This window comes from Mirounga angustirostris, unplaced genomic scaffold (genome assembly GCF_029215605.1).
Source record: "Mirounga angustirostris isolate CCGP_5_RB_7025 unplaced genomic scaffold, mMirAng1.0.hap1 SCAF_16, whole genome shotgun sequence".
Classification (NCBI taxonomy): domain Eukaryota; kingdom Metazoa; phylum Chordata; class Mammalia; order Carnivora; family Phocidae; genus Mirounga; species Mirounga angustirostris.
Window position 1 is genome coordinate 14,143,660 of NW_026991724.1, and position 25,810 is coordinate 14,169,469.

At 42.8% G+C, this 25,810-nt stretch overlaps 1 protein-coding gene across 1 annotated transcript in view; it reads right to left on the reverse strand.

Moving 5' to 3' along the window:
- PKD1L3 (polycystin 1 like 3, transient receptor potential channel interacting) overlaps positions 1 to 25,810 on the reverse strand; it is a 66,335-nt gene that overhangs the window by 32,210 nt on the left and 8,315 nt on the right. The window contains 17 exon segments of the mRNA XM_064581561.1: positions 253 to 446; positions 966 to 1,112; positions 3,696 to 3,762; positions 3,765 to 3,873; positions 4,146 to 4,247; positions 5,373 to 5,603; positions 8,199 to 8,392; positions 10,616 to 10,723; positions 10,928 to 11,057; positions 11,393 to 11,521; positions 12,196 to 12,322; positions 12,415 to 12,538; positions 13,000 to 13,180; positions 15,679 to 15,810; positions 17,876 to 18,124; positions 20,288 to 20,334; positions 25,249 to 25,356. Of these exon segments, the coding sequence (XP_064437631.1) occupies positions 253 to 446; positions 966 to 1,112; positions 3,696 to 3,762; positions 3,765 to 3,873; positions 4,146 to 4,247; positions 5,373 to 5,603; positions 8,199 to 8,392; positions 10,616 to 10,723; positions 10,928 to 11,057; positions 11,393 to 11,521; positions 12,196 to 12,322; positions 12,415 to 12,538; positions 13,000 to 13,180; positions 15,679 to 15,810; positions 17,876 to 18,124; positions 20,288 to 20,334; positions 25,249 to 25,356 (2,379 nt within the window).

Consider the following 25,810-nt stretch of genomic DNA (forward strand, 5'->3'; position numbering starts at 1 on the left):
AGAGCTGAAGTCATCTCAGTCATTCCTCTCCCAGGTTTAGGTATTTATTTGGCAATTTAACCATGGTTATCTAAAGACAGGACATTATCATGGACATTATCTAGGGATAGGACATCTAAGGATAGGACCGATGTGTTCCCAAGGCTGCCTCACTCAATGAATGAATGAATGAATGAATGAATTTATGAAGGAGGGTGCACTAAAGTAAAAGGATTACACACCACAAACACCACACGTTAGGATCCTCCATACCTTGCTCATCTCTCTCGGCTCTGGTGCTGCTTCTCCAGAACATAAGGTTGATGACCATGGTGCACAGAAACAATGTCATGCAGCAAGTAAGCCTCTGGACTCTTGTAAACCGGTTCCAGGGATGCCGAGTTAGCACTGAGAGCCACAGATAATCCTGGGTGAGCTTTTCTACAACGATGGAGGAGAACAGGTGTCTAAGAAGATAAATTAGAACAGGACAGACGTTGAGTCTTCATCCTGACAGTGTCCTGGACGAAGATGTGGTTTGCCCAACAATAAGCTCACAGCAACAACTCAGCCACTATCCAAAATCTCTATAAAGATGCTGTCAAAGGACCTGGCAACGTGATTCTTTTGTGATTTTAGGACACAAGGTTTCTGAGGATAAGGTTAATTTATATTGCATGAAAGTTTAATATTAAAAACTGTTTTTTTAAGCTTTCTAAGAGTTTTGATAAATCTTTTGCTCAACAAAAGTTTGCATCAGGCTTCCACTCAAGATAGTTTGGTAAATTCACACGTTGAGCACCTGCTCTACTCCAAATGTGGAGGAACTAGCAATAAGATACAAAAAGAAAGAATAAAACATATTGGCTGGGCTTAAAAACAGGATAAATATATCTGAGGAGGAGAAATGGAATTAAAAACAAAACAAAACAAAAAACGAACAGAGCTGCAGAGACCTGCAGAACACCACCATTTCCCACCAATACCTAAAGGAAAAGAGTTCTTTCTTTGAGACTGGCATGAAGACCCGGTCATGCTCGTGCTCTCCGAGGTTCACGGCCAGCCAACAATTGCATATGAAGTACCATTTCCTTTTACCTGCCATGTCACTGACAATGACCTGGTTTACATACCTACCGTAAAATGAAGATAAGTATGTTAGGGGGGTGGGCACAACCTGTTGCTGTAATAAGAAGTAATCTTGTGCTGTCAGTAAATGGATTCTTTTCATTGTGAGGCCAGAACTAAAGAGACAAGAGCTGATCCAATTTTTCCCTTCCCGACCTCTAAGGGAATTCATGTATCAAAACCAGAAGGCAGACTTCTATCACTTAGCAACGCTCCAGTGTGTGTATGTATCCCTTCTTTCCTTGTTCAAATGTGCCGGCGCCCTGCCACCTCTTTAAGGAGCCCATCTGCCTCTGTCGTCTGTCACCAGGGCCTGAGGGGCCATCCCTGGGGGTGGGGAGTGGTCTTCAACATTCATATTAATGACATCTCATCCTGTTGGGGTCTGTAAACTGTACAGTTCAATACATTTCGAGGAATGTAAACACTGTGTAAGTACCACCACCATCAAATTATCACCCCAAAAAGTTCCCTGTGCCCCTTTCTAGTCAGCCCCCTTGAGGCTCACCCTGGCCCCAGGTACCACTGATCTGCTTTCTGTCTCTTAGATTAGTTTGCTTTTTTTAGAATTTCATATATGTGGATTCATACTTTTGTGTCTGGCTTCTTTCACTCCGTATAATGTTTCTGAGATTCATCCACATCACTGTGTGTATCAGAAGACTGTTCTCTTTGTTGGTGGGTAGTATTTCTTTGAATGAACACGCTAACATTTGTTTCTTCATTCACCTGATGGACATTCATGCTGTTTCTAATTTGGGATTACTATTAACAAAGCTGCTATGAACGTATGTGTATAAGTCTTGGAAAGGACATGCGTTTTCATTTATCTTGGGTGAATACCTAGGAATGGAATTTCTGGGTCATATGGTAAATGTCTACTTAACTTCATGAGCCCTGCCAAACCGTTTGTTCACGTGGCTGCACCGTTGTGCGTGCCCACCCGTGGTGCGTGAGTTCCAGTGGCCCCCAACTTCACCCAAACTCGATTTTGTCAGACTTTATTCTAGTCATTCTAGACTAGATGTTCGGTGCTCTCACTGTGGTTTTAATTTGCATTTCTTGATGACTAGCAACGTTACATATCTCTTCAGGTGCCCATTCACATTACTCAGCTTTACAAATCAAGCTGGAATGATAGTGCACAAGTGCTTTGCAGATGCCTGAACAGAGGGGAAGTGGCAAGCAAATGCTTAGACTTGACTGGCCTAGTGGGCTCGCGTGGCAGGGAGAGACTTGTGTTGCTAACAGTTTCAGGCAGGCTGCAGACTCTTTGCAGGTGGGCAACACTCAGCAACTGACTTGTCTGAGTCCCTGGGCCTTAGACCTTTGATTCCATTCCATTCTTTTTTCCTAACCCCAACCAATCATCTTGATCCTCAGTTAATGTCATCATGACTCTCTCCATGCACCTCCCCTCGTTCTGAGTGTGGCGGCAGGAAGAACAGAATCACATGGACTTCACACATGTCAGATTCACCAGCTCATCGCTGACCCTTTCCCTCGCAAGCCCCCTGGGCCCGTCCCATATCATGATTCTGCCTTCCCTTCCCCTCTTCTGAAGCTCTTAATTTTGACCCGAAGTATATTTAGTAAATAGTCATTTATTAAATTTACTCTTTAAAGATATTTTTTGGGGGGTGGCTGGGAGGCTCAGTCGTTAAGCATCTGCCTTCGGCTCGGGTCGTGATCCCAGGGTCCTGGGATCGAGCCCCGCAGCGGGCTCCCTGCTCCTCGGGAAGCCTGCTTCTCCCTCTCCCACTCCCCCTGCTTGTGTTCCCTCTCTCGCTGTGTCTCTGTCAAATAAATAAATAAAAATCTTAAAAAAAAAAAAAAGATATTTTTCGGGGCGCCTGGGTGGCTCAGTCGGTTGGGCGTCTGCTTTCAGCTCAGGTCATGATCCCAGGGTTTAGGATCGAGTCCCACATCAGGCTCCCTGATCAGCGGGGAGTCTGCTTCTCCCTCTCCTTCTGCTCCTCCCCTTGCTTATGTTCTCTCTGTCTCTCACTTGCTCACTCTTTCTCTCAAATAAATAACATCTTAAAAAAAAAAAAAGATATTTTTCATGTTTAGAGATACTTCCTTTTCTTTTTTTAAAAGATGTTATTTAATTGACAGAGAAAGTGAGAGAGGGAACACAAGCAGGGGAAGTGGGAGAGGGAGAAGCAGGCTTCCTGCTGAGTAGGGAACCCGATGCAGGGCTCCATCCTAGGACCCTGGGATCATGACCTGAGCCGAAGGCAGATGCTTAACGACTGAGCCACCCAGGTGCCCTAGAGATACTTCTCATTTATAATACTTTGGGCAGTCAATTGTTATTTGCTCTCTACAATCATGACAACATTAAATGAAAATAAAAGAAAAAATCATCTATCACTTTACCAGCCACACAAAATCATATTGTTAATTTTCCTGTTTTTCTCCAGGGTTTCCCCTTTGTAGATGCTTTGAAATTTAAATCTACTAGTCATTTGTTACGATTTAGCCCAGAGTGTTATTGTTCTGTGTTGTGGCAGCATGCTGGTCTCACCCCAGACTGGGGGGTCCACAGAGAAGGAAGGACAGGGCCACCGGACACAGGTACTTACCAAGAAGGGCCGGCCCCTGAGTTGTCGTGCCAGAGCCGCAGGCCATGCAGCTCCCCCAGGGAAGACTGGGTGTGAGGAGGAAGACGTCCAGTCCCCCTTGCTCAAAGACTGTCTTTTGAGGGTCACAAAGGTGATGGGGCTCACTCCGTCCGCCTGATCCATAAAGGGTGATAACCATCTAAAACACCACAAGGAAAGAGAAAATGCAGGACGTCCTAACAGGATTCTTTGGGTTTATCCCTAAGGGGAAAGAGGGAGACAGAGAGGACTGTACTGGGATGAAGTCTCTGGGGGGCTGCAAAAGTACAGCGGGCCGTGCAGACGTACAGTTTGGAACTAGGACCCGCGCTCCTAACGTGCTCCCGGTGACCCGGGGCGTCACCAGGTCACAGCGCATCTCGTGTGCTGGAAGACGCGAGGCAAGAAGCGAAGAGCATTCATTTCACAAGCCTTAGCTGTTGTGGCAGCCTTTCTCCCATAGCCAGTGGAGACCTGAATAAGGTAGTGAAACTGACAGCTGGGGTCATTATCGGCCAGGACAGTGACCGTCACCTGTAGGAAAAGCAGAACCAAGGAGGATCTTCACCTAAAAAGCAGGAGGATGCACGGCTCCAGCTTTGGCAACTTGATGGAAAGCAAGGGTGACTGGCGGGTGGCAGGTAAACAAGCTGACCTAAGTGACGGAACAGGGGTGAGGGCTGGAAGGCCCGGCTTTATGCCTCTAAAATGAAAGAGTCACTGAATCCACTGATCAAGTCTTGGGCTTCCAAATCCTTCCACTTCCCTCGCACCCAGGGAGGGTTACTGCACAACACAGAGGATACCTAGTTAAATGTGAATCTCAGATAAACTATGAATCCTTTTATACTAAAAATGCACTCATTATTTACATGAAATTCAAATTTAACTGGGTGTCCTGTTTTTATTTACTAAAACTGGCAACTCTACACCCACAGCAACAAAGAAATGGACGGCGTGTGTTCTAGAATTTCCAAGGGTAAGAAAACATATGAATAAGAAAGCATACAATAGAAGCTACGAAAAGACTGTCATCAGGGAGCCTGGGTGGCTCAGTCGGTTAAGCAACTGACACTTAGTTTCAGCTCAGGTCGTGATCTGAGGGTTACGAGATCGAGCCCCGAGTAAGACTCTGTACTCAGTGCAGAGTCTGCTTTAGTTTCTCTCTCCCTCTGTCCCTCCCCCTGTGCACTTGTGCTCTCTAAAATAAGTAAATAAATCCTTAGGAGGCTGTCATCAAGGGATTTTTTTGTTGTTGTTCAAAAAAGAGATTCCTTGTAGGTTTCTTATACATCGCAGTTATGTGAAATTACCATTTCACTTCCACGTAACTTTCATATCCGATGCATAAAGTGAGATAAACTTGCATTTGATTTTGGTTAAATTCTCTAGATGTTCTGGATGATTCCTAGCCTAAATGAATCACATGAGGGTTCAATCTCCACTAAAGGGAAAAAAAAAAAAAAAAAGGAGATAAAGTGTCAAGTTGCTAAGCCCTGAAACAAGAGACTTGAAGAGAAATTTAAGGGGAAAAGTACCCCTTGAATTTCTACACCACCCAGTACCACACTACCAGCCTCTTCTGGTCAAGGGATTTTTCCATCTTGTTCAACACACTCAAGACACATGGAAAAGCTTCTGGAATCAACATCTTATCACCTTCTGCATGTCTGCTTGATCCTTTCTCCAAGCCCACACACATGTGAGTATATAGGATCCTGAAAGACTGACCAGCAAAGACACCCCAACAGGGTTGTTGGTCACGTGAAGGAACAGCTTGATCGTGTCTTTAACGTTCACCATCCGGGGCACAATGAAGAAGTTGCTGCCTAAGTAGGCCAGGCGGTTACAGAGACCCTGTGTCCTCAAAACTGTGCTCTGTGGCCCAACCTGTAATTAGAATGAAGACGTTGATTCTAACTGAGCAGAGTGCTAAGGAAGGGACAAACATAAAACACAAACACAGGCAATTCAGAGAGGGAAAAACGGTGTCTGGGTTGCGTATTCACTGCTGGAGGTCGCGTACGGCGGGGTAAGCAGTGTGGAGAGCAAGCTGGCAGCCCCTGACTCCTGCCATTCCAGGTCTGAACACTGACCCCAGGGGAAGTCTGCACACGCGCAGGGGGACGTGAGAAAGAACGTTTCTGTCGGCATTGTTCTTAACGAAAAATTCGGAAACGACCTACATGTATATGTCCAGTACCAGCAGAACAAAGTAGAGAGCTACTCCTGTATACTGATGGGGGATACTCTGTAGCCGTTAAAATGAATGAGTTAGAGCTGGATATAGCGACGTGCATAAATGCTAAATGAAAAATACAAGTTAAAGGGGTGCCTGGGTGGCTCAGTTGGTTAAGCGTCTGCCTTCGGCTCAGGTCATGATCTCAGGGTCCTGGGATTGAGCCCCATGTCGGGCTCCCTGCTCAGCAGGGAGTCTGCTTTTCCCTCTCCCACTCCCCCTGCTTGTGCTCTCTCTCTCTCCCCTTCTGTCAAATAAATAAATAAAATCTTTAAAAAAATACAAGTTAAAGAAGAATATGGTACAGATGGTGCCATTTACACAGAAACCAAAAGCATGCAAAACGACACTCCTGTATCTATGTTTGTCAGTCCCCCTCCTTGGAACAGAAGCTCACAAGGATGCTATCGTGTCCATCTCTGTAACTCTAGTTCTAGACGTGGGCCTGGCACGTAAATGATGCCCAATAAACATGTGCTAGAAGAATGAGTACACATGCCAACTCAGGACAGTGGTCACCCTTTGGTGAGAGGGAGGACAAAAGACTAAGGGAGATACAGGGGCACCTGGGTGGCTCAGTTGGTTAAGGGTCTGACTCTTGATTTCGGCTCAAGTCACGATCTCAGGGTCGTGAGATCAAGGCCCATGTCAGGCTCCATGCTCAGAGGGGAGTCTGCTTGAGATTCTGTCTCATGCTCTCTAAATAAATTAAATCTTTCCAAAAAAAAGACGGAGAGGATACATAAAGGGCTTTGATTATTCCTGAATGTTTTATTATTTTAAAAAATCTGAACTATTTTAAATAGAGCCAAATATTAACTTTGTAATAGAACTGAACAGTGTTTAATGTTTTTATTATATTATCCCCTATAACTTTCCATATGTTATAACATTTCTTCATAAAAAAATTTTTTAAAAATACCACCAGGCAATCAAATGGCAGGTACCAATTCCACGTTTGATGGTGCAGATGGAAAGCTGAAAATATTGTCAGGATGACTGACTGCTTTCCATGACACAAGGTCAAATTCTGGGTGCGGGGCTATCTCTTGCCCTGGGAGGAACTCTCATCCTGCTCCCTGCAGCTCTGTTCCTTGCATGGGGTCCAAGCGCTGCACAGGGCTTCCAGGAGGCAGGAAACCCCCTGGTACCTTTTGTGAGCAGCGGGGTCACTGCTGGGTGAGTCTTGCTACTCAGAGTGCTGTCTCCATGTCTGGGAGCACTGGTATCACCTGGGAGCCTGTTAGAAAGGCAGAGCTAAGGTCCCACCCTGATTTACTGCAACAGAATCCGCCACTGAATAGGCTCCCAGGTAGAGGATTTGCTAGAGAGGCACCGCTCCAGATCTTCCAGAAATCACTGCTGAGGCCATGAATGGTGGCTCAGTCGGTTAAGCGTCTGCCTTCGGCTCAGGTCATGATCTCAGGGTCCTGGGATTGAGCCCCATGTCGGGTCAGTGCCTTCCAGAGCATCCTCTTTCCTCCTACTCCCATGTGAATGACCCCCTCTCAGCTCTTTGACGAACTGCCTCATGATTTCCAGAACCTTGCACCGCAGTCTTTGTGCAACTGAACCAGGACTTAAATCAGATGGGATCGCACACATTCACCAGTGTGAAAGTGAGGGGGCCATTTTAAAGTGGGCACACATCTGGAACTAGGTAACAACGTGAAGAGTCGCCACCTGGCCTGGAATGTACAAGAATCTGCTAGCTTATTTTTTAAGTTTTTATTTATTTGTCAGAGAGAAAAAGCAAGCACAAGCAGGGGGAGCAGCAGGCAGAGGGAGAAGCAGGCTCCCCGCTGAGCAGGAAGCCCGATGTGGGGCTCGATCCCAGGACACGGGGATCATAACCTGAGCCGAAGGCAGACACTTAACCGACTGAGCCACCCAGGCGCCTCTGCTAGCTTATTTTTAGAAAAGTTCTCTTTCATTGAGCAAGAAGTTTTCCTTTTACCCACAACATATTTAATACTTGCAGAACTTCTACATATTGCTTACTTCATCTGGAACTGTCCGATTCACCCTGGACTCATGTTTGAGAAAGAAATGACACATGAGGCCCAAGCCTGCTCCAAAGAGTTGCACTCTCCTGGCCCACTACCCACGGTCCTTCTTTTTCCCAGGCTGACTTATTTCCCCTCCGATGAATTTTCTTTCTGGGCCCGCCCAAATGAGGTAAAAGAAGCTCTGCGTTTCATGCCAGCTCAGGCGGGAGAGAAAGAGGAAGTGGCGTGGCTTCTTACGTGGCATCCACCGCTCTTCCACGTGCTGTTGTGGCTGTCCCAGAAATAACACTGCGTGATGGCCGTCACCACCGAGAACAGGGTGGGCATCTGCTGGGCACTCTCCTGGCTCTTGTCCAAGGCAGATGTTAGGTGGTAGGTGCCGGTCCCATACTGCAGACTCTCTGGCGTCAGCACCCATGTATATTCCTCATCTGAGAACCAAGAACAGTGCTTAGTTGCCTTTCAAATGGGACAAAAGTACCGTGAGAACCTTCCTTATGAAGGATCTATTATTATCATTATTTTATTTTATAAATGGGGAAATGATTAAGCCTAGACTTACAAATGATTTTACTTTATTTTTTTTTAAGATTTGAGAGAGAGAGAGAGTGCATGAGCGCACATGAACAGGAGGGGCAGAGGGAGAGGAAGAGAGAAGCTCAAGCAGAGAAACTCTGTGCTGAGCATGGAGCCCGACACGGGGCCCGATCCCACAACCCTGAGATCATGACCTGAGCTGAAACAAAGAGTCAGACGCTTAACTGACTGAGCCACCCAGGCGTCCCACAAATGATTTTAAGGAAAATGACCAGTGATACAACCTGGGGCTCTGGATTACTCCTGTTCCAATAAGAAATCGTATTTTTTTGATAAATGAAGATTTAGGTCTAATGAATCGGAATGTATTATGAGTTTTAGAAAAATGAAATCGTCACCCATCAAAATGAGTAGCTACAAGACCTAGCTAAGAAAAAAAGCCCAAGATGAAGCAAGGATGGGAACAGAGCGGTTCGAGGAAAGAGCCCTGATTCCAGGCCCAGCTCTGTCACCAGGTGGCTGGGAAGGGCTAAGGAAAGTCCCACAATCTCCCTAGTTTTCTCACTTTCAAACAAGGACTCTGGACCAGAGGATGTCTAAGATCCCTTCCAGCTCCAACTGACATGATACTGGCAAGACTGGCAAGGAAAATGGGAGTGAATGCTCTGAATCGGGAGAGAGCCTGTTGGTAGCCCCATAGTGAGAGATGCTGCCGCAGGTGCTCTAAGAACAAGAAGAGTCTAAAAGGCGACCATTCCTGTGTTAGTGAGGCCTACACGAGAGCCAGAAGCAGCTCGTTCAACCCAGGCAGACCATAATAGGAGACTATAACATGATTTATCCATTCTGATGACTCCCCCGACCCCATTTTTTTAGATGCAAAGGGTAGCTCTGAAGACTTCCCAGTACTACATTTATTTATTTTTGTTGTTAGTTTTAGAATAATTTTTTTAAATTTAAATTCAATTAACATATAATGTATTATTAGTTTCAGAGGTAGAGTTCAGTGATGCATCTGTCTTATATAACACCCAGTACTCATTACATCACACGCCCTCCTTAATGTCCATCACCCCTTTACCCACCCCCCACCCCCGAGTACTACTTTTGAAGTTGATATCCAGTGACTATGTTTTTTGGTCAAGTATATCTAGGCCCTGTTTATGTATCACAGGAATTCTTAGCTATTCTAAGCTACAATGTAGTCTGTCTGGTATTACACCAAGACTTACTGAGACATCTCTGTCCTTATCCAAATCTAAGATTAGACATAAAGTTTGAAATATAGATATAACCCACTGTGCTGGAATTTTACTTCTCAACATTATGGAAATTTTCAACCATACACAAAGTTGACTATTATACAGTGAGCACACAGATAATCACTGAATAGATTCTATAATTAACATTTTACTAAAGTTGGAGCACCTGGCTGGCTCAGTCAGAAGAGCATGTGACTCTTGATCTCAGGGTCATGAGTTTGAGCCCCACATGGGGTGTGAAGATTACTTAAATGAGTAAAACTTAAACAAAAAAAATTCTACTAAATTTGCTTTATCACATATAAATCTTGATCCATTCAACAATTTATCTTTTTAAAAATGCATTTCGTGGTCATATATAAATTATACATGTGAGGGGTGCCTGGGTGGCTAAGTTGTTAAGCGTCTGCCTTCGGCTCAGGTCATGCGCCCAGGGTCCTGGGATCGAGCCCAGGCTCCTTGCTCAGCGGGAAGCCTGCTTCTCCCTCTCCCACTCCCCTGCTTGTGTTCCCTCTCTAGCTGTGTCTCTCTCTGTCAAATAAATAAATAAAATCTTAAAAAAAATTATACATGTGATAAAACTACATAGAACTGATAAACACACATAAATGAGTGCATGGTTGCATGGTGAATCCAAATGAGGTCAACATATGGTATCAGTGTCATTTCCCAGTTAGGATATTGTGCTAGAGTTGTGCAAGATGTCACCATTAGGATAAACTGGATGAAATATATGAGATCTGTTTTATTTTTCACAATTGCATGAGAACCTACAGTTACCTTGAAATAAAGAGTAAAAAAAAAAAAAAGAAGAAGAAAATGCATTTCAAAGTAAGTTTCTGTTTGGGGCTTTACCTTTTTGCCACACCTGATTCTTTGGAAGGGTGATGTTCAAGTCGAAGGGGGTGTGGTTAGGCTGATACTGGAACCCCAGATAGAGTGTCATTAAAAGGGGACAGGCGCCTGGGTGGCTCAGTTGGTTAAGCGACTGCCTTCGGCTCAGGTCATGATCCTGGAGTCCCTGGATCGAGTCCCGTGCATCGGGCTCCCTGCTCGGCAGGGAGTCTGCTTCTCCCTCTGGCCCTCCCCCCTCTCATGTGCTCGCTCTCATTCTCTCTCTCTCAAATAAATAAATAAAATCTTTAAAAAAAAAAGGGGGGGGGGGACTTTCAGGTTGTATGCACAGGATCAGGGATTTCTCTAGGGAAGTGATGTCCACTATGATAATAAAATGATCTGAGCTCACATTGAGGCTGGTAGGATGGATTTCCATGCTAACATTTCTCCACAGTATGATCTGGAAGGAGACAGTTAATTAATCTTCAAGTTCAAAATGGTTCATCCATTGATGTCTTTCAGTCTCCTTTCTAGTGCTAATGGAATGTAACTTCCTAAGTCTTCCTCTCTGAGCTTTAATAGGTAACACAGAGCCAGGGGTTAGGGGACAATATACAACCTCCGACCTAAAACACCTTCCCCTAAAGGTAAGGTAATCTCCATGCAGAAGTTCCCAAGTGAAGATGTGAATAATCAAATAACGGCACTGCCGCGAATCTAAAATGACTTTCTTCCATCCTGTTCTCCAAGAATTCCTATTCCCTTCTATTTCATTCCCTAATAATCAAGTCATACCTCAATATCTTCCATTAAATCATCAACTTGGAACAATTTATGATTAGAGCTTAGCAACACACTTCCGACGCTTCCAACAATGTTCTTGTCATCAAAATCCCTGAAGGGATTGAAAGATAGTCCTGTTACCTAGAGACAAGAAAACTCAGTTTCATCCATTGCTGAAATCTTTAGAAATAACACCCTGATAGGTAATAAGGTGTCAGATATAAAAAATTAAAGTAAATGTTGGGATTTTTCCCCTTGCTAATATCTCAAATGAAATAATATTTCTCATCAGAACATCATATGGGAAAGAATTAATTAAAGATGAGTCATTTACTTGGGACCCTCAGAATTATTATTTTTTTTTACATCTTCATACCTGGAGGATTCATGATTACTAGGAAGTTGAGAATTCTGCTCTCCAGGATAAGGCACCAAACTTACTTCTGTTTGTTGGGTAAGAAATACAATATACTGAAATACAGTATACTGATATGGCTAAATTGATACATTGAGTGAATACTTATTCAGGTATTCCCAGCTTTGTATATACATAGTGAAGTGTTGAGAACAATTCAAACCATAACACAGAAACTGTCAAATCCAGAAGTCTGTTTAATGCTCCCAACTTCTACCATGGATCATTTTTAAGAGGCCTCCATTCCTGACATCGTAAAACAGAAATCCAGGGCACCCAAGGCTTCTCTTGTTTGGTCTGGTGAGCTTACATTTCATGGTGCATCCCCTTCATGGTGCATTCAAATGCCTGCAGCCACCAATCCCATTTCCATTTGGATCAGAATCAATTTTACACTCACTTGGACATTAACTCCAGGGTGTCTGTTCAAGAGCTCTTGCAAAGCTGAGGCTGATGGAAAGCCTAACCTCACAGGTGCTGGGGACCAGAGAGTGTAGGAGCTCAGAGGCCAGGTTGACATGTTTTGGCTAAGGAAAGAGAAATTAAAGGGAAATCAATTTCTGTGTATTTTCTAAAGATCCAAAACCTAAAATGAACCTCTCCCCACTCCTCCTGTTACCTGTTCAGCATCAGAGTAGCAACAGAAGAGGTCAAAGTCACTAAAGACTCAGAAAACTGGTTCTGCTGTAGAAACACTTCCTGGATCTTCCGAAGGGCCAGCAAGGCCATTTCCAGCATATTTTCTACCTACATTTAGAAGGAAACACCACGTGACCTGAGTAACCTCAGTGGATAATGGTTTTGAAGGGGTTAGACAGGGGACAAAGATCTTGATGGTGACATAAGGAAAGGTGACATTCTTTGGAAAGGACCCATAGAAAGTACTTCCAGTCTGGCTAAAGACTCAACCATCCTTTGTATCAACTAAGAGGGCCACCCAAGGACATATTTCTTTGTCCCATGATATAAGCTGTCCTGGATCTACATTTTTTTAAGAGAGGGAGAGAAAGAGGGGCAGAGGGAGAGGGAGAGTCTCAAGCAGACTCCCCACCCAGCACAGAGCCCAACAATGGACTCAATCTCACGACCCTGAGATCACTACCTGAGCCAAAATCTAGAGTTGGATGCTCAACCAACTGAACCACCCAGGCTTCCCAAGATTAAAAAGTTTCTAAAATGAAATCAACATCAGCATCTCCTGCACCTACCTGCTCAATGTCATGCTTGGATCTTTGTAGACTGGCTTCACCAGCTTCCATGACATTGACGAGGGAGTGAACGAAGCAGATGGTCACGGGGTTTTCGAAGCTCAGACTGCTGTTGATCTCAAGTGCCCTCTCAGGTAACTGCTCATTCAGGTCAACAAGGGGACTGAGGACACTGACCTGGGAGTTTTAGGAAGCAAACACACACTCCTGAGCTGTTTCTGCCTGTTTTAAATTTGTGTTCTTCTTATCAGGAGTTCAAGGTTCTTTATGCATTTCAGACACATTTTTATAAAAAGCACTATTACAACTTGGCAGGAAATGAAAATATGTTAGCTATGACCTATAGGGAGGATTTGTATTTCATGTTATTCCAAGGAACCGACAGAACCCTCCTGGAGTGGTAACTATCAAATAGCTAATTCACAAAACTAAGCTAAAAAAAGGAAAAGAGCAGTACCGGCTGGAACACTGAGTATACCATCCCTTGAAACTCAGGCCTCAAAAGCCTTCAAGACTGACTTAACATAGAGAACAAGAAAAATTCTAAATGAAACAGAAAGCCCCAATTCTCCTTTTGGGAGACTGTTCTCATGCAAAACAAGTAAGGTTAAGTAAATTGACACAATATCCACTATAGGTACAACTATTTTGGTTTTGAAATGTTTTTGTTTCAAAGTAACACTTACGAAAAACTTCTGCATAAAAAAGATCCAATAGACAAAATTAAAAATAAGACATGAGCACAAAATATTTGCAACACATGTAACAAAAGGTCAACATCAATAATAAAGCTCTCTTACAAACACCTAAGAAAAATGACAAACAACCCACTGGGGGGAAAATGGACAAAGGACATGAAAAAGCAATGGAGAGGAGAAATACACATGGTCAATCAAAACATATTATGATGTTCAACCTCCTTAGTAATCAATAACATGTTCCCTCCTCCTTTTCTTTCTTTTCTTGCCTTTGAAATTGGGAGAGTGTGGGGCAATGGTTGGTGGGGATGTAAAACAGTGCGTGTTTATTTATTTGAGAGAGAGAGACAGACACACATGGTGGGGGGAGGCAGAGGGGGAGAGAGAGAGAGAGAGAATCCAAAGCAGGCTCCATGCTGGCTTGATCCCATGATCCCAAGATCATGACCTGAGCCAAAATCACGAGTTAGACGCCCAACTGAGCCACCCAGGCGTCCCCAAACAGTACCTCTTGAAAGACTATTTTGTCATCTATTGAAAATGCAAAAGCCCCTGGGGCGCCTGGGTAGCTCAGTCATTAAGCAGCTGCCTTCGGCTCAGGCCATGATCCCAGGGTCCTGGGATCGAGCCCCGCGTCGGCTCCCTGATCTGCGGGAAGCCTGCTTCTCCTTCTCCCACTTCCCCTGCTTGTGTTCCTGCTCTCGCTCTCTCTCTGTCAAATAAATAAATAAAATCTTAAAAAAAAAAAAAAAGAAAATGCAAAAGCCCCTCATTTCTATCTCTGGCACTCTATTCCACAGAAATAGTCGCATAAGTACTTAATGATGTAGGGACATGGATGTTCATGGGTATGTTATTTCCGAGAGTAGACAAATGAAAAATGTCCAAATGCACATGAAGAATTATTGGTTCATTTATGTGTACTGAAACAAAAAGATATCCATGACACAGCATTAAGTAAAAAAAAAAAAAAAATCAACGGGCTGAAAAATGTGTATACTTTAACTCCATTTTTGTTAAATCGACAAACTTGTCTGTGCATAGAAAAAAGTCTGGCAGGCTATGCATGACAAATTAATAATAATCTGATAGAAGCGACTACATCTAGAGAATGGGATTAGCTAGAAGGACAAAGATGGTGAGGGCTTTTGCTTTATAAGTTTATATGCTTTTGTTCAGATTTTTTAATAACAATCATGCATTATTTCCGTAACTAAGAAGTCCAAATAGGGGCACCTGGGAGGCTCAGTCAGTTAAGCATCTGACTCTTGATTTTGGCTCAGGTCATGGTCTCAGGGTCCTAAGAATGAGCTCCCATGTCAGGGCTCAGCGCTGGGCATGGAGCCTGCTTAAGGTTCTCTCTCTCTCCCTCTGCCCCCCCACCTGCCCGCCCGCACATGTGTTCTCTTTCTCTCTCTCAAAAAAAAAAATAAGCCCAAATAAAATGGCACAGATTACATTTATAGGCTTATTGCAGAATATCTGAAAATACAGAGCATGGAAAAGAAAAAATGAAAATTCTCACGAATCCTAGTCCCTTAATTTACTTAGGTGTAGGGAGTAGAGACAGGCACGAAGAACAGTTGTTGTAGCCACAAATGCGAATATCATGGGGCACTGAAGGCCAATGTCTGTTTCAGAGCTGAACTGCTCTATCTTGGGCAAGGAGTGGATCTATTTCTGTCTCCTGTGATGTCGAACAAATATATCAGAAAGGCAATAACCTGATAAATGAACAAAAGAAAAGAAACAGAGCATATCTCAGTCATTACTGATTAATTTATTTGCAATCTTCAGAGTCAAAGGTACAGATACACTGGCTAAATATTATATTGGGTCTCCATAAAGTGGTTCATAAGGCTAAATTCTTCACAGGGCACCATCTCCAGATTTTGTATTTTCTGTTTTATACACTTTTTCTCTGTTTTGCTTCCCCCTTTCTCCTATCTCGTTTCCTCCCGATCATCCTCTGCTTACCTGAGCTGACTCAGAAAATCCTGGAATAAAGGCTGTCCATTTCTGGAGCATCTCACAAGCTGTCTGTAGTTTGCTGTGAGTTTGCAAACCATGAATCGGTTTGCTCAAGTTCCCTGCTATCTCGTCTATGACCTGTTGGGAACGAAGGATTTTGCCAAAATTATTTAAAGAAAATGATTGCACTTTAGTAGTTTGAGACATTGTTTTAACAAGAGTTGACAGAACAAACTTGATGAATCACAGGCTCCTCAGAACAGTTACTACTTTCATAAGCTTTTCTGCAAACGGATAGAATTTTCCCCTCTTTCACAGAGTAGAAGACTAGGTACCACGGTCATACAATGATTGATACAGGGACAGATGGGTCCGGAAATAAGATCTATGAGAGAGGTTTAAATCTCATGGCCATGATCAAAAGTGAGGGAAACACCTGGAAATCACAACAACAAAAACAAACTTTTCTATTCAGGAGTATGCTTATCTCCTCAGGTTTCCCACTGGTTTATGTCCCTTGATTCAAGAGTTCATGTTCTAGAGGGAAGTACCTGAATATGGTAGTTTCTGAGAAAACAAACCCACAACTCTGGATGTGGTCCCAAAACTTTTAAGAGGCTACTGCTTTTGAACCGGAAGTCCTGCCCTGAGATAATCTCTGTTTACACCAGCTACGTGGTGCCATTTCTAGAGAACAACCCACTGCAGCTTAATTCAGTCAGTATTCAGTAAATCTTTATTAAAGGCCTACTGTGTGCAGCTGGGTTCTGGAGTTAGAGCATAAAGTTAGTCATGATCCAGCCCTTGTGGGCCATACCATTGAATAGGGTTATTTGTAATTCATAGGGTTTGCAGGAGGTTAGATCAGTTACAGAATGATCTTAGAATTGAGGACCACCCAGTTTTGGTTTCATACTTTGGGACCAAGGTGTAAATAAGCAGGAATAAAGGTATGAGTGAGATCCAGGTACCACCCAACTGCATGTTTTCCAGGGGAGGTCAGGTCGTATTTAATGCCATTCTAGCTATAGCCAGAAAGGACACTGATGGCTTATTTGATGTTTCAGAGCTGGGCTGAACCATGGTAGATCTCACCATTTTCTTCACCTTTCTTTAATGGCTCTTAATAAAGCTTTATAGTTGTCTCCATACAAGTTGTGCCCATCTTTGGTTAGATTTACTCCTAGGTACTTGTTATTCTACCTTTTTTTTTTTTTTTTTAGGAAGAGACCCTGTGCAAGATGGGGCGGGGGAGGGGGGTCAGGCGAGAGGGGGAATCCCAAACTGGCTCCTCGCTGAGTGCATGGCCAAAATCAAGAGTCAGACACTTAACTGATGGAGCCACCCGGGAGCCCCTGCTATTCTCTTTAAAAAAAAAAATCTGATTTTCTAACTGATATGTAAAAGTACAATTAGCTTTAGTATATTGATCTGGTATTCAGCAACACTGATAAATTCTCTTAATGTTTCTAATAATTTATCTGTAGGCCTTTTTGGGTATTCTACACTTCAGACTTCTCTCTATTTAAGGAAAACAAAGCACTCTGTGTTTAAGCTACTGGAGATGAGTTTTTCTGCCAGGAGAACACAGTGCTAACTGAAACAAGAGTGAACATCTAGTTCCAATTCATGCTGGAAGCAGATCCAACATAAACAGGATTATCTTTTAGCAAAGAAATGTTAGATTACATGTAAGTAGGGCTTGTTCTAAAAAATAATATATATATAGAGAGAAGCAGGATGATTTTCTTCAGTCAACATGATCAAAGTGGCTTTGCTTTTTTTTGAAGTTTGTGGGGGAAAAGGGAACAAAGGGGATAGGGGAACTGGGATGCTGAGTAGGAAGAACAGTCCAGAAGGGTGTGCCACTGCCGGAAAATTGGGGCAGGTGGACAAAACTTCCTCCCCATCTGAAGCACTAAATATAAGAGCATTAAATAAAAACAAGACATGAAAATCCTGAAGTGAGTATGGAACCCATTGTGGACTATTTCCATGGACTCACTCAGTGCTTGCTTTTCACTGGGGCACTTGCTCGCGTGTCAGGCATCCTGCGGGAGAGTTCTGCTCAGAGGTAGAGGGTGAACTGGGCCCCTTCCTTACATGGCTATTCTTAAAGCATCACCAAAATAGAAGGAAAGAATAGAAGTACTTTCGCAAGTTCACAAAGGTCCTCAGGGTGACCTCGGTTTTCTGTATTTACCTGATCAGATGCATCCTGAAGTGATGTTTGTAGGTGAGTGGTGAAGACCTCCGTCTGGGAATCCTCTTTGGGGCTTGAGGTCACCACTACCAGAGCTTGCCCAGGCTGTGTTTCAGGCGCAGGCCTGGTGAGCACTGGAGTACCAGGAAGATGCTGGCTGGTAGGCGCCGAGGTCACTGCCAGGACCTGCCGTGTGGCTTTGGGTAGTGTTGAAGGAAATGGGCTGATGGGAAGACAAAGGGTCTTGGACTGAAAGGTACATAAAGGAAGAGGCCGAATCAGATTTTACCATATGAAAATTAAGGCAGTGTTTCCAAAATTATTCTGGCTCTCCCATGTCCCATGAGATATTAATGGGCATTTCTCTCAAAAAGATCCAGTGTTCAAACAGTTTTGAAAATGTGGCATATTACCCTCTTTAAGATTCACAATTTACAAAAAAAAAAAAAGAGGGCACTTGCAATGGGCACTGTGTGTTATATGCAACTGATAAATCACTAAATTCTACCTCTGAAACTAAAAAATACACTATATGTTAAATAACTGAATTTAAATAAAAAAGATTCACAATTTACATTAGTGTATTTATTATCAACCATTCAATAAATTATAATTAAACATCTACCACATGCTAAGCCATGTCCTGGGGAACTAAGGATACAGCAATGAACAAAATAAGCCAAGTTCTTGCCCTCATGGAGCCTTCATTTTCGTAGTGGAGGCAAATTATACTATGTATTAAATCAGTGCCATGAAGAAAAACAATAAGAGTAAGCAGATGAAAGGAAAGGGTGTGTTTCAGGTACGGTGCTCAGATGTATAAGACAGCATTTTTGCTGAGAGTTGAAATAAAGGGAAAAAGTTCTGACAATATATTAGAGATGGGGATCTGAGAAGTGCAAAGGCCCTGAGGTCACAGCCTGATGGGTTTGTCTGAGGAAGAACAGGAGGCCAGATGAGCAGAACTGGGACTTTGGGGAGATCAGAAAGGTCCTGGGGGTGGGGGTGGGAATGAGGGATGGGACTGGGGAGAGCATTCATATGTCAGGCAAAGGAGAAGAGAATCATTTTACCTTGAACGAGATGGGAAGACCTTGGGGGCTTTGAGGAGCCGCAGCAGGAGCTGACTTGTGTTGTAAAAGATCACTCCTCTGACTGCTGTGTTGAGAACTGAGCAATGGGCCAAGGGCAGAAGCAGGGAGATAAGCAGGAGGCAGATGCAAAGTTTGCCTGGGAGATGATGGTGGCTTAGATCACGGTGTGATAATGATGAAGATGGTGGGAAGTGGTCAGGTTTGGCTCTGAGAAGTCCTACAGTCAAAAACCTTTGTTTTCTTTCCTTCTGGAAACGTTTTAAGCAATGCTGGTTACTCTTCTGTAGAATATCACTTGGAAAATACTGATTTAAGGGATTTTGACCTTATCCTTGTTCTCTTTCATATAACTAGAAATGCTTATTTTTTGCAGTGAGTCCAGTAAATGTAAATGAATCTGTCTTTATAGACATCCAGTGAAAGGTTTCTATGTAGGACACAGAGGCAGGAAGGCAGAGAAATTTCTTGAATTTGAAATTTTATACATTATGCAGTTTCTACTTTGATTTTCCTTCCACTCAGGTATTTTTCCTTTTTTATTATTTTTTGCTTTATTATTTATTTATTTTTAAAAAGATTTTATTTATTTATTTGTGAGAGAGAGAGAGAGCACAAGCAGAGGAAGCGGCAGGCAGAGGGAGAGGAAGAAGTAGGCTCCCGGCTGAGCAGGAAGCCCGATGCGGGACTCGATCCCAGGTCCCTGGGATCATGACCTGAGCCAAAGGTAGACGTTTAACTGACTGAGACAACCAGCGCCCTTTTTTCCCCCCTTTTAAAAAGGAATTTGAATTTTATTGTATTGCATATACTTCTGTAAGATATCACAAGTTCTTTTTGGAATGAAGCAGGGAATAAACAACCAAGCAACAAATGATGATTGTAACAACATGAAAGCCAGAGTCGGCTTTAAAAATGTCGTTACGACTATGGACTCTGAGAAACAAACTGAGGGTTCTAGAGGGGAGGGGGGTGGGGGGGTGGGTTAGCCTGGTGATGGGTATTAAAGAGGGCACGTTCTGCATGGAGCACTGGGTGTTATATGCAAACAATGAATCATGGAACACTTCATCTAAAACTAATGATGTAATGTATGGTGACTAACATAACATAATAAAATAAAATAAAATAAAATAAAATAAAATGTCGTTAGTAAAATATCCATTCAACCTGGTTCTTTCCTGCATTTAAGTACTTTCCTTTCCTTATGAGAACACTATATCCGGGGCACTCAGTGAGCCAGAATGGCGTTCTGGCGGGACCTACCAGGCATTACAGAGATTACTAATCCCAGATGTGTGTTGTCAAGGGACATACTTACAAGATCAGCGTGAGCAGGGTGGTGACAGGAGGTTGCAGGATGAGTAGCTGCCACAGAAAGAACAAAGCAGACTAAGTTCAAGTAAAAGTCTAGGGTAGAAATTTATTTGAGGACGTCTTATTCTTGGCAAAAAACAATGCGAATCATTTCATATAGGAAACTAAAGTGACCATTTCCCTCTGATGATAATTCTGTAGACAAGCTAGGATTCCAGAGCTGAAGTGTCACAAATCACTCATGTCTAATCTCTGCTTACTCTTCAAAGGCCCTCAGTATAAAAATATTTAAATCACATCAATCGTAAAGTTGCCAGTACATAAATATTACTGTGGAAGTATTTGCCTCATAATTTTACCAAAAGGAGAAGCTCCCTATTAATAAATCAGAGCATATTTCTGACAGTTTTAGATGAGATCGGGTGCATTCAAGGTGGTATGGCCATAATCTGATACTTTTAAAGAATTTTTTTTTTAAATTTTTTTATTCATTTGAGAGAGAGAGTAGAGCGAACGAGAGAGAGAGCATGAGCGTAGGTGAGGGGTAAAGGGAGAGGGAAAAGTAGACTTCCCACTGAGCAGGGAGCCTAATGCAGGGCTAGATCCCAGGACTCTGAGATCATGACCTGAGCAGAAGGCAGACACTTAACTGACTGAGCCACCCAGGTGCCCCCCGCCCTTTTTAAGATTTATTCATTTATTTGAGAGAGAGACACACACAAAGAGTGTGCGATTGGGGGGAGGGGCAGAGGGAGAGGGGAAGCTGATTCCCCACTCAGCTCAATCCCAGGAGCCCAAGATCATGACTTGAGCCGAAACCAAGAGTTGGACGCTTAACAGACTGAGCCAGGAGGCCCTGTAGTCTAATACTTTTAGAAAATAATCATTGACAACATTTTAGCAGATCACGGTTATTGCTTTCATTCCCTTTCCACATTTTCCAGTAAGAAAACCATGATCTGAAGGCACTATCAGTGTTAACACCCATGGCTATTTGCTATTAACTTAGGCTGACTTCTTTCAAGGCATGTGCTCTAGACCCATTACAATTTATCTGGTTATAGCAAGCCTGCTTTATCTCTTCTTGTAACAGTCTCTCTGCTGTTGATAGGACTGATATGTATGTTTAGCAGCAGAATCATTCTAACCACTACTGCTGGGGGAGGACAGAGTTCTGAGATGTTCTTCTGATTAGTTGCCATGTCTTTCTTTTTTCTCTTTATTTTTTTGGAGAGACAGCCTATGTGCAAGCAGGGGCCAGGAGGGGCAGAGGGTGCCACCGAGGTGCCCTGAATAACTGGTATTTCTTAAGGATAAAACGAGAACTGATGAAATATAAGTGGTAAATATGTAAAAGAGAATAGAAAAATGTGTATATATAACATCACGTTCTAGGCAAAATCAGTGAAAAGTGACCTGGATACCTGCTAAGAAAATTTCCGTATTACAAGGATTAAAAAATTTTACAATCTGATAGAGGAAAAAAGGCTACCTATTAAAAAAAAAAGTCTAACGACAGTCTTTTCCACGGTAACCATAAATGCCAAAAAGCAAGAGAACGGCCTCTGCAGAGTCTTGAGGGCAAGAGTGACAAAGGAAATAATGTTCCTTGTATTGCAGAGACTACTGCTTATTTCCCCCGCTGGGCCTTCCTTCCTTCGAAGGAAACATGGTAGCCCCACTGGCAGCAGTAAGGCCACGTGATCAGGTCCTGGCCAGCGGGATACGAGGAGTAACTGGTGCAATTTCCAGGCTGTGCCCTTAAAGGAAAGGATCAGGCTTCCCATTTTCCCTTCTCCCCTTCCCAGTTGATAGAATGGGAACACGGAGGCGGGGAGCTAACGCAGCTTTTATAGACCATGAGATGCAAGTCACAAGGTGACGACAGCAGAACAAGGCAGGAAGAGCTTGGGTCTCCTAAGCTGTGGAGCCTACTTAACAGCCCTGGTCTGCTTACTTACACTGTGATGTGGAAGAGAAAGGAAATTCCATTTGTTCAAGCTTCCATTCTGACTTCTGTTACAGCAGCTGACCCTATGTTTTTAACTTGTACATGCTGCTAAAACATGGCCTATTGGGAAGGGACAAGAAAGACATTTTGAGTATCCTTGAGTTGCCAAAATATTTCCACCAATGGATCTTTCTTGTAAAAACAACTGGAATAGAGACTATACAAACTTGAGAGCTCAAGAAGGGTAAAGTTATGGCATAAAAATGATTGGTGCTAAATGTGAAACCAGTTAAAACAGATATACGTTCTAAATTGTTGGAAATATGGCTTTGACAAAAGTTTTTTTTTAAGGTATTCTTAAGTTACATATAAAAAAACAGGGGCGCTTGGGTGGCTCAGTTGGTTAAGTGTCCAACTCTTGGTTTCGGCTCAGGTCATAATCTCAGGGTCTTGAGATTGAGCCCCACGTCAGGCTCCGTACTCAGCATGGGGAGTCTGCTTGAGATTCTCTCCCTTTTCCTCTCCCTCCACTCTCTCTCAAATAAATAAGTAAATAAATAAAATCTATTAAAAACAAACCAATATAAAGAGCCAAGATGTCCATCGACAGATGAATGGATAAAGAAGATGTGGTATATATATATAATGGAATATTATGCAGCCATCAAAAGGAATGAGATCTTGCCATTTGCAATGACGTGGATGGAACTGGAGGGTATTATGTTGAGCGAAATAAGTCAAACAGAGAAAGACATGTATCATATGACCTCACTTATATGAGGAATTCTTAATCTCAGGAAACAAACTGAGTGTTGTTGGAGTGGGGGGTGGGGTGGGAGGGATGGGGTGACTGGGTGATAGACACTGGGGAGGGTATGTGCTCTGGTAAGCGCTGTGAATTGTGCAAGACTGTTGAGTCCCAGATCTGTACATCTGAAACAAATAATGCAATATATGTTAAGAGAAAAAAAAAAAAGAAGATAGCAGGAGGGGAAGAATGAAGCGGGGGAAATCGGAGGGGTAGACGAACCATGAGAGACGATGGACTCTGAAAAACAAACAGGGTTCTAGAGGGGAGGGGGGTAGGAGGATGGGTTAGCCTGGTGGTGGGTATTGAGGAGGGCACATTCTGCATGGAGCACTGGGTGTTGTGCACAAACAATGAATCATGGAACACTTCATCTAAAACTAATGATGTAATGTATGGGGATTAACATAAGAATAAAGAAAAAAACAAACCAATATAACAATAGCTTGAATAAAACCCACAGACCATACTAACAAAACCTATGGAGGGAGGGTGGGGAAGGAAAAGCTAACATGTGCTATATGCCTTTAACCAGATGAGGGGGCTTGAAAAGAGACTGTTTCACTCCTGAGAGTCCAACCATCAGAGAAACACAGGTGCAGGAATGTGTTTTCAAAAAGAACAACTCCTTGAAGGCAAACAATTAAACAAGAGTACGGAAGAGTAAAATTCCAACAAAGGACAGAAGAAAGCAGCAAGAAAGGATTAGAACCCAAAAGCACAGAAGAAGGCAAGAAATGACATCAGCTATTAAAATACATTTAAATATGATAAATTCTACTATAAAAATATTCTCAGAATCAAATAATTAGACCCATTTACACAAAATTTAATAGGAACACGTGTAAAACAAAGTGACACAAAATTTTCAAAGGACCTTGGGGGGCACCTGGCTGGCTTAGAGAGAGGAACATGCAACTCTTGATCTCAGGGTTGTGAGTTTGAGCCCCACATTGGGTATAGAGATTACTTAAAAATTGAAAAAAAAAAAAAAATTTTTTTTTAAAGGGCCATACGTACATAAATATAAGGCAACTCCCCAGATAAGGCAATGCCCTTCTTTCTCAATGAGGAGATTTAAAGATAGTTATTTGGGGGCAAACTTGACTATGTCATTTCTTTTTTTTTTTTTTTAAAGATTTTATTTATTTATTTGAGAGAGAGAGCACATGAGAGTGGGGAGGGTCAGAGGGAGAAGTAGACTCCCCGCCAAGCAGGGAGCCCGATGCGGGACTCGATCCCGGGACTCCAGGATCATGACCTGAGCCGAAGGCAGTCACTTAACCAACTGAGCCACCCAGGCGCCCGACTATGTCATTTCTAAGGATATAGGTGAAACAGTCAAATGTCTAGTTAACTTGTTCTACAAAGGCATGTTTAAAATCACATGTTATCTGTAGTCATGTGTTAACTTAGGCGCACTGCTCTCTGGAAACTCGCTTTCCATGACATGGCTTTACCGAAACTCTTCAAATGCATCCTCAGTCTCAGTGCCTTAATTATCAAGAGAGCGACTTCTGTAATTATTTAACAGTTTCAAAACTACACCAACTTTACCTTCATCTACTGCTATCACGAAACACTTCTTCCCCACCTCACAAGTACCCAATTACAAAAGCAGTTGGAAAAGCTGATTTTTATGTTTGTTTTTAAGATAGTTATTCATGTCTCTACAACAGCACTTTCTGGATTGCTCTTTTAAGGGATCCTTGGAGGGCTTGTTGACAAAGACATCTAAAACTTGGAAGTTGTGAGGTCATACCCCCCAGAATAATCACTACATGTACTTTAAATTTGTCTCTTTTTCTACCTGGTTGGTCAGGCGATCTCTATAATCATCCAACACTGATATTGATTGAGGTCATTTCAGGCTAATGCATCTTCCCCAAATAGTATTTATTTTTCAAAATTAAAAAAAAATGAGAGAGAATACCACAATGTGAAAGACTGCAAGGACTTGAAGAAGACTTAGGATGGAAATTTTGTGGGAGAAAACCCTGTCTTTTATTAGGACACATGTGAAAAGAAGATGGCCAAAGGCCCATCAATAAAGTAATACCTATAAAATGAGATCAAAGACTGCAATAAGATGAGACAAAACAGAACGCAACAAATATTGATGGGGTACATGTTATGATGACACACTTCAGCACTAAACTAATCTTGTGCAACGTTTCAGGCAGGAATTGATTTCACTACCCATTACCTGAGGTCCTTCTGTTTCTTGGTACTGCAACTTCTCCTCTTATCTTTTCAGGTCTCCAGTGTAAATGAGAATTAATTCCAGGTCTTTCATCTTGGTCTGGAAAGGCCTCTATTTGGAGGCCAATGGAAAAGATAATTTCTAGTATATAGCTCTAGCTTTAAGTCTATAAATAGCTGTCACCAGCACATACATGACAATCAAGACAACACAAATTAAAGATTACTATCCTTTTTTTTAAAGTTTTTTTTTTTTTTTTAATTAATTTATTTGAGACAGAGAGAATGAGAGAGAGAGAGCACATGAGAGGGGGGAGGGTCAGAGGCAGAAGCAGGCTCCCTGCCGAGCAGGGAGCACGATGCGGGACTCCATCCAGGGACTCCAGGATCATCACCTGAGCCGAAGGCAGTCGCTTAACCAACTGAGCCACCCAGGCGCCCTATCCTTTTTTTTTTTAAAGAACGTAGGAATTCTCAAGGAGCTCTTCTGCTCTTGACATCACAACACCTTCTATTCTCCAACGTCACAAAATGAAGTCCACTAACTGGGTCAACACTAAGATAGA